At 40.7% G+C, this 8,554-nt stretch overlaps 1 protein-coding gene and 1 pseudogene across 1 annotated transcript; one reads left to right on the forward strand and one right to left on the reverse strand.

The window, feature by feature from the left end:
* Positions 1 to 6,220: 6,220 nt before the first annotated feature.
* On the reverse strand, positions 6,221 to 7,114 carry LOC102852623 (transmembrane epididymal protein 1-like). The gene has a single exon (XM_006887743.1). The coding sequence runs from the start codon at positions 7,112 to 7,114 to the stop codon at positions 6,221 to 6,223; it is 894 nt and encodes a 297-aa protein (XP_006887805.1).
* Positions 7,115 to 7,642: 528 nt separating this feature from the next.
* LOC102853035 lies at positions 7,643 to 8,134 on the forward strand (annotated as a pseudogene).
* The last annotated feature ends 420 nt before the right edge of the window (positions 8,135 to 8,554 follow it).

Genomic DNA, 8,554 nt, shown 5'->3' on the forward strand with positions numbered 1-8,554 from the left:
TGCTAGGAGAGGCTATTCCTTGGAGAAGGACATGATGTTGGGAAGGGTCAGCAAAGGAGAGGAAGACCCACAACCAGGTGATTGACACGATGGCTGCTGCAGTGGGCTCCAGTGTCTTAGAAGGTAGCTGAATTGAAATAACTTTAAATGTGTTTGTATGTGTGCTTGTTTTGTGTGATGGGGTGATGTGGGATGTGCAAGCCTCCAGAGGCTCAGTGAGAGCTCATGTAAGTTCAGTTCCTGATCATCAACTTTGGTAAACCAGGACTTACTCTGATTATTTTCACCTAAACTCCTCTTCTCAAGCTCTTCACCATCCATCCTGATGCTGCCAATTGGTCCAGTGGTGAGAATCTTTGTCTTCTTGACATTGAGCCTCCATCCATATTGGAGGCCACAGTCCTTGACCCTCTGCAGCAAGCACTTCAGATCCTCCTCAGTTTCAGCAAGCAGGGTTGTATCATCTGCATACCGCAGATTGTTGATAGATCTTCCACCAATCTTGACCCCACATTTCTCCTCATAGAGCCCAGCCTCCTGGTCCACTGGACCAATTGGCAGCATCAGGATGGATGGTGAAGAGATTGAGATTTTTCACAGCTTCAGTTTGCTTGGCTCCACAGTCAACACTCTTAGCACCAGTAGCCAGGAAATTAGAAGATGTATTGACATGGGAAAGTCTGCTGTTAGGGCCCTCTCCAAAGTACTGAAGAGCAATGGTGTCTCTTTGGAGACTAAGGTGCGTCTGATACAGGCCATGGTCTTTGCTATCACTTGTTATGCATCAGGGAGTTGAACAATGACTAAGGAGGATAGAAGGAGAATTGATGCCTTTGAGCTGTGGTGCTGGAGAAGAGTATTGAGGGTACCATGGACTGCTAGGAAAACAAACAGATTCATCCTGGAAAGGGTCAAACCAGGCTGCTCCTTGGAAGCAAGGATTCTAAGGCTCCGTCTAACATACTTTGGACATGTTGCAAGGAGGGACAGGTTCTTTGAGAGGAACATCATGCTGGGTAGGGTGGAGGGACAGCGCAGGAGCGGAAAGCCCCCTATGAGGTGGATTGATTCAGTGACTGGGGTAATCTGGATGGGTGTATCGGAGACGGTGCGATTGGCACAGGACAGAGCAGAGTTTAGGGATGTTGTACATAGGGTTGCTATGAGTCGCAAGCGACTCGACGGCACATAGCAACAACAACAACAAACTTCTCTTCAGGCCTTCAAAGTCTAGATTACTAGCAATCTTGTCTAAGTTAGTTCCAGTTGTGATTAGTTCTTGACTCATAGTAATCCTAGGATTAACAGATCTGAACCTTGCCCTAATTTGCTTCGAGTCCATTGTTACAGTCACTGTGTTAATCTATCTTGTTGAGAGTCTTCCTCTCTTCCATGGGTTTTTGCTCTTTTGTTGATCCCCCACATTTTATAGCATGATATCTTTTGGTATGTGATATGAAGCTTTGTCATCATTGCCTACAAGGGGCATTCTGGCTGCACTTTCTCCAAGACATACCTGTTTGTTCTTTTGGCAGTCCATGGGATATACCATACTCTTCTCCGACATCTGAGTTCAAAAGCAGCAATTGTTTTTCTGTCATCGTTATTCATTGTCAAGCTCTCAAATGCATAGTAATTGATTGAAAAATCGTGGCCTGTATTGAGCACACCTTAGTCTTCAAACTAGCATCATTGCTCCTTGGTAATTTGGAGAGGTACCTGACTGCAGACTTTCCCAACGTGATATATCTCCTAACTGCTGGTTAGGAGTGTTTGTTGATTGTGGACCGTAGTAAGAAGAAATCATTGTCAACATCAGTCTTTTTTCCATCTCTCATGACGTTGTTAGGGTTTGTTATATTTAACTAGATAATATCTAAGTAAAATGGGTTCTAAAACTAGTAATTTATGAGTTATATGAGAGTATATTAGACACAAAGGTAAACATAAAGGGGGAATATAGGTGCTGGCTGATGATGACAGTAGATGAATCTACAAGCCTGGTGACTTCAAGGATTTCTGTGTATTGTTAGTTGTTGTTAGATACCATTGAGTTGACTATGATGTATGAAAAATAGATGGAAGCTTTGCCTTATCCTGTGCCATACTCACAATCTCCACCATGCTCAAGTTCAATGTTGCACTCACTGTGTCAATCCATCTTGTTGAAGGTCTTCCTCTTTTTCTCTGACCCTCCACCTTTTCCAGCATGACATCTTTTTCCAAGAACTAGCCCCTTCTGACGACATGCCCAAAGTATGTGAGACAATTTTTTTTTAAAATTGCAGGAGCAAAGATTTTGGAAATTATTACTCAACTTGGGAGGGACTGGAGAGCATTATGCTGAGTGAACTAACTCAGTACCATAAGGACAAATATTGTATAAAATAATTATTATAGATTAATTATGAGAATCCAAGTGGTGGGGTGGGAGTGGGAGAGGGATGGGGTAGGTTCAGAGCTATTGTACATAGAGTTACTGTGAATCGCAGACAACTTCGTGGCATATAACAACAACAACCACAACATTATTTGAAATGTTACTTCCTATTTTCATCCACTTTATCCAAGGTCTCCTACTATATAATATCTTTCAGAGAAATCAGCAATTGTAGCAGGGCACCATCTAGTTCTTCTTTTCTCAGGGTCATAGAGATTGGATTTACTTCTTTACATTACTTGAAGAATACAACCTTAATATGTATTTCATTCTACTATTCATAGATTTGGTTTTGGAATCTTTATTATGCTATGTTGATTAGTAGACTTAAAGTACTTGCTCACTCCTATGCCACACTTTTAATTTCCAATATTTGTATTGTGTATTATCACAATTTTTGTTGTTGTTGATTGCCTTCGAGTTGAGTACGACTCATAGTGACCCTGTGAATAAAAGGACTGAAGCCCCTCTACAACTATCAACATTTATCAAAGTTCATAGAGTTTCTGGAGGCATGTTATTTAGGAAGTGGATGCCACTCCTGCTTCCAAACCTGTGTGTTATTGCTGTTAGGTGCCATTGAGTTGCTTGCGATGTATAGTGACCCTATGCACAGCAGCTCTGAACCATTTCCTGAGACAGTTTCCTGAGCTAGTCTGACTAATTCTGACACAACAACCCCCATCGCCCCAGTTACAGTATCAACCCATCTTATCTCATTTCAAGCATGGCTGCTCCTTGGAGGCAAGGATTCTGAAGCTTCATCTGACATACTTTGAACATGTTGCAAGGCAGGATCAGTCCTTGGAGAGGGACATCATGCTTGGGAGGATGGAGGGACAACGCAGGAGAGGAAGACCCTCAATGAGATGGATTGATTCAGTGACTGGAGTAATGGGGTTAGATGTGTCAGAGACAATAAGATTGGCACAGGATAGAGCAGGGTTTAGGGCTGTTGTACATAGGGTCGTTATAGTCACAGGCAACTCGATGGCACATAAGAACAACAAAACTAACCTGAAAGTTAGAGGTTCAAATTCACTTAGTGTACCCTAGAAAAAAAACTGGTGAGTGGTGTTTGTAAAGATTACAGTCAAAGCCAAAACCAAGCAAAAACCTGTGGGTCTCAGTTCTACTCTACAGGTCATAGGGTCACATTGAGTTAGAACTGATAGGCCAACAGGTTAATGTGGGTTTTTTGGTCTGAAAATGAGAATGAGGATGTGACTGTTGGGTTCCTAAACAAATGATGATGTGACTGACTTGAGAAAACAAAATTGCTAAAAGCAGGAACAAGAAGACCCAGTGTGAGCAGCACAGTGTGGTTATCTATTCCCATCCTACAGGGCGCATACATGGCTGACACTCCTTCTCTATCTCGGGTACTATGGGGTGTGGAGAAGTTTGCAGGGCTCAACACTAGTGATCAGAGCCTACATGTCTGAAGGGAGCCTAGGACAAGATGTTCCCTTGACTGTTTTTAATTTTCCTTCTCTCTCCTGTTATACCCAGTTCCTGGGGCCTGTCCTATTATTTTTTTTCTGAACTTTTTTTGGGTGTGTCACTATTGAATACAGTCATGGAAATAATGAAGAAACCTAGAAAACATTCCCTCATTGCTCTTAACAAATAATTTGTGTCCCTGTTACAAAGTGATAATCAAATCTCTGGTAATGAATTAATGTATCTCAATAGAATTGTTCATAAATTACATCTTCCAAGAAATATACTTGCATTGGAAGAAATACATTTAAATTCAGTGCTTTCCTCGTTAAAAAAATCAATACAATTTTAATAAAAATAAAACCCCATTCTAAAATATATCTGGGAAAGAAACATGTGAGAGAGCCCAATTTTCTTCTTATTTTTGAAAGAAAAAAATTGCTTTTCTAATTGGCTAATGGAGCATACTTTAGGAAGTATAGTCTAACATGATCTGCAGAGCAACCAATGCCATCTAAGTCAGTGAATCTGATTATATACATGGGCAGGAAGAGAGTGGACCTGCCGTTTGGACTATCATTGCCTTCCTGAGAATTCACAGGGCTGCCAGATCCTACATTTGAAAGAGAAAGGAGAAGGGGGCTCTGAAAAGAAATAAAGTATTAGATTTCAACTATATGCAGGATAGTATTAAATGCTTACAAAACATGCAAAGAAAATCTGCTAACAGAGATTATAACAAATTCTCTGCCCTAAGTCCATAGAAAGTTATGCTGCTAACCCAAAGGTGGTTCCTTTTTAAGAGTACGAATCCACCAACCACTCCATGGGAGAAAGTGCACAATCTCCCCCCATGCTATTTATAGCCTTGGGAAACCCATTGAAGGGCCAACTATGAGTCTAACTTGATGACTATGAATTGATTTTAAGTTAGGAATTAAGTGTGAGTTAAAATCTCCTCAAGAAAACAGTATTAGAAATGGGGCAAGGTTGTCAGCAGTGTGGGTGAAATAACAAAGCACATATAGATGAGTTTCTAAACAGTTTAAGCCAAAGGAGTGTATGAAAATGTTGTGGGAATGGACGTTTTGTTGGTAGTTGTACAAAGGAGATTTAATGTTGAGTAGAACATAGCACTCAACCACCCACCTGTCAGTTTGCTGTATTTTGTGGTTTACATGATCCTGTAATGCTAGAAGCTAGAAGGGATTAAAATACCAATAAACTCATCCCTGGGACTCAGGCTTCAAGACAGCTTTCAGACAAATGCAAACTAGAAAGAAAAACCTGAAGATCTATTTTCAAAATTTGTCAATGAAAACCTTATGCATTATTAATAATAATTAGAATAGCCTTAAGCAAAAGGCTATTCTTCAATCAGTGCTGGAAAATAAGCAGCACTCAATAATAAACTAAATACACCAACATTTGTGAATGTGATGTAGGACTGAGTTATGTTTACTTTGTTATGCCTGAGGTCGCCATGAGTTGGAGAAGATGTGACAGCAATCAACAGCAATATGAAATAGCACTGTGTAGTAAAAATGTGACTCGTGACAGTTTTTACAAAGTTGAAGAGAATGTTATTTGGAAAAAACTCACATCTAAGAAATAATAAATGAGGGTTCAGTAAATTGCTGGTGGGGTTGGTGACAGAGACTTAAAGAAGTAGCTAAGCATCTTACTTGGGCTGATTAGAGATCAGGAGTAAGAAATGTGGTATTTAATGAAAATTTAGTTTATGAAAATGGAAAAAAAACTCCTGGAGTATAACATTACTGATTATCATCTTCTATGCAAAACTTGATATGATGTAAATCCAGCCAAATTAAAAAAAAAACAAAACACAAACCACTGAGATAATTGCTATAGTTGGCTTGAATTGCATGATGTATCAATTCATTCTCTTTCCACATGGTGCTTGGTGTCCCTTGACTTGGCAAATAGAAACACCAGATATGGCAGTTTAGATTTGTGAGAAATCTTTATTCCTTGGTAAAATTTTAGAGACAGATTCTGATTTTCTCCCTTTAAAAGGCTCCATTCCACTCCTTTCCCCATCATGACCATTTCTTACCCACTTCTCTACTCTTGTGGGCCTTCTCCTTTTCTAATTTTTCCCTTTTACAGAACTCTATCCTCATCCCCTCCCTAGTTTCTCTCTTCCCAGCTCTCAGTGAATAGAAAATCAGGTTCAGGGACAACAGGTGGGGTTGGCTGCTCTCCTTCAGGACCATTACCTTCACAGGGAATAAAAGAGGATGCAATGCCCATGACTGAGAGAACTCATAAAGAGAAAGATGACTATAAGCTGTGCTGGTCATTCTGGGCACTATCTCAGGGTGAATTTATTGGGAGGAGAGGAGCTTGATCGTCTTTCTCTGATTGCTCTACTTCGTGCAGTAACTTGTAATAGGGTCTATGATATGGAGCTTCTTTGTACTCTGTACTCTTCCAGCTGAAACAAAAACAGTTATACCAAAGGAATGAGAAACTGTAGATTCCCAGCTGGCATGAGGCATTAATCATCACATGCCAGCAGAAGAAGGTGGTGACAAAGGCAAGGTCACTCAGATCTTCATCCTGCCACGGGTATCCAGTGATTGGTTTGTACAGAATAAAGGCTGCTTGCATCAGCCAGGAGCCCATCGACAGAAACAGAAAGGTTTCCATGATCCAGAGATGAAACATGCCAGGAGTCCACAACTCTACAGTCAGCACCAGCACCAGCAGGAGCACAACCAAGATGAGCAGAGAGTGAACCTGCAGCTCCACCCCTTCAGAGCCCTGAATGTGCGACACCAGTAGCAGAAGAAGAACACAGAAGGTTAGGACCTGCACGCCTAGCTCCAGGAACACACACCTCTGGGGCAGCAAGTTCTTGCTCAGAATGTCGACACAGCCGTTGAGGGTGAGGAGGATGAACATGGTGAGATGTTGCCACTCCTTAGGATACATAAATCTTGATGGCACCTGTTTGTTCATCAGCACCATCCCATCATCAAGACAGATGACCACATAAGCTGTTAAGAGAGATCCAGTCACCATCTTCAGCACACCACTGTAGGATATTTTCCACAGAATAGCCCATTTCCGCTTATTCTTGGGGGGACAGGGAGAATGTAGGGTAGACTCATTGAATATGATGGCCTTGGAGATGACTATTGTCTGATATAGTCCATAAGAGTAAAGATATAGCCCTGGATAAAAATGACCATTGAATTTCCCCATCAAATTACAGGTCTATCTAGCAGTGAGGAACAAAACTCAGGACCTTTTCTCACTCGTCTTCCTTAAGGAACACACACGCTTTGGGCTGTAAGTAAAGAAGTAATATGTACCTACTTTTATCATCCCCCACTGCCTACCACTCCCCCACAAAATGGAAAGTCCTGAACCAGCGCCTACGGTTTGGGTTGAGTAGGCCTCATTGTTCCATTCCATTCTAGTACACTGGGAACCAGCTCAATTCTGCCACGGAGGAAGATGAATAGTTCCTATTCTGTGGAAATGTGCCTTCTCAGTCGTTCTGCTTTTCTTGAGGCAATTACTCTCATGCTTGTCCCTTTGTCCTATCCCTTGTTTTCTCGGCTTCTGCTTAGTGCTTAGAAGGGCAAAGAAGAGATGCATGAAGGTGGAGATCAGAAAGACCTGGATTGCATAAAAACTATTATGTGTCTTCTAAGACTTTACTCATATATGTCATAAGCTGAGGTAAAAACATATTCTTTCGCTACTGGGAACCCACGCGGGGTCGACATGCGTATAGAGAAGTGTTACTTCTGTTCGGGGCACGTCTACCCCGGCCACGGCATGATGTTCGTCCGCAACGATTGCAAGGTGTTCCGATTTTGTAAATCCAAATGTCATAAAAACTTTAAAAAGAAGCGCAATCCTCGCAAGGTCAGGTGGACTAAAGCATTTTGGAAAGCAGCGGGTAAAGAACTTCCAGTGGATAATTCATTTGAATTTGAAAAGCTTAGAAATGAACCTGTCAGATACCAGCGGGAACTATGAAGTAAAACTATTGATGCAATGTAGAGAGTGGAAGAGATTAAGTAAAAACGCCAAGCTACATTTATAATGAACAGGTTAAAGAAAAATAAAGAATTACAGAAAGCTCAGGATATCAAAGAAGTCAAGCAAAACATCCATCTTATCCGGGCACCGCTTGCAGGCAAAGGGAAACAGCTGGAAGAAAAAATGGTACAGAAATTGCAAGAGGATGTGGATATGGAAGATGCTTCTTAAAATTTTCCCTGTCTCTAACCATGTGTTTATGTATATTTAAAAACACCTTTGGAGACTTGGAACTTTTAATTGATTGATTTATTACTTACATAGGGTTGCTTATGAAAGATGATTAAAAACATCTTCATTGCAATCTGAAACATCAGTTATTATGGCTGTTTGTTTCTCATTAAATCTCATGGATTTACATAAATCATGAAAACTCATTTATGATTACAGATGTGAATTGTAGGCATACAATGGTCCATTTTCAGGTGCTGACACTCTGTAGCATTTAATAATAACAATTTGTAAAATAAAATTTCCCTTTGCAGTGAAAAATAAAACCCAAACATATTCTTTCTTAACATCAAAGTTCATAAACATTTTGACATGTGCCCACAAATATACATAGTTGACACCTAACTTGGCCTCTTTACT

This window comes from Elephantulus edwardii, unplaced genomic scaffold (assembly GCF_000299155.1).
Source record: "Elephantulus edwardii isolate Elephantulus edwardi_28Jun2011 unplaced genomic scaffold, EleEdw1.0 scaffold00061, whole genome shotgun sequence".
Classification (NCBI taxonomy): domain Eukaryota; kingdom Metazoa; phylum Chordata; class Mammalia; order Macroscelidea; family Macroscelididae; genus Elephantulus; species Elephantulus edwardii.

Excerpts from the sequence above, each read along its gene's own strand:
- LOC102852623 (XM_006887743.1), bottom strand. The coding sequence starts at position 7,114 with ATGGGGAAATTCAATGGTCATTTTTATCCAGGGCTATATCTTTACTCT.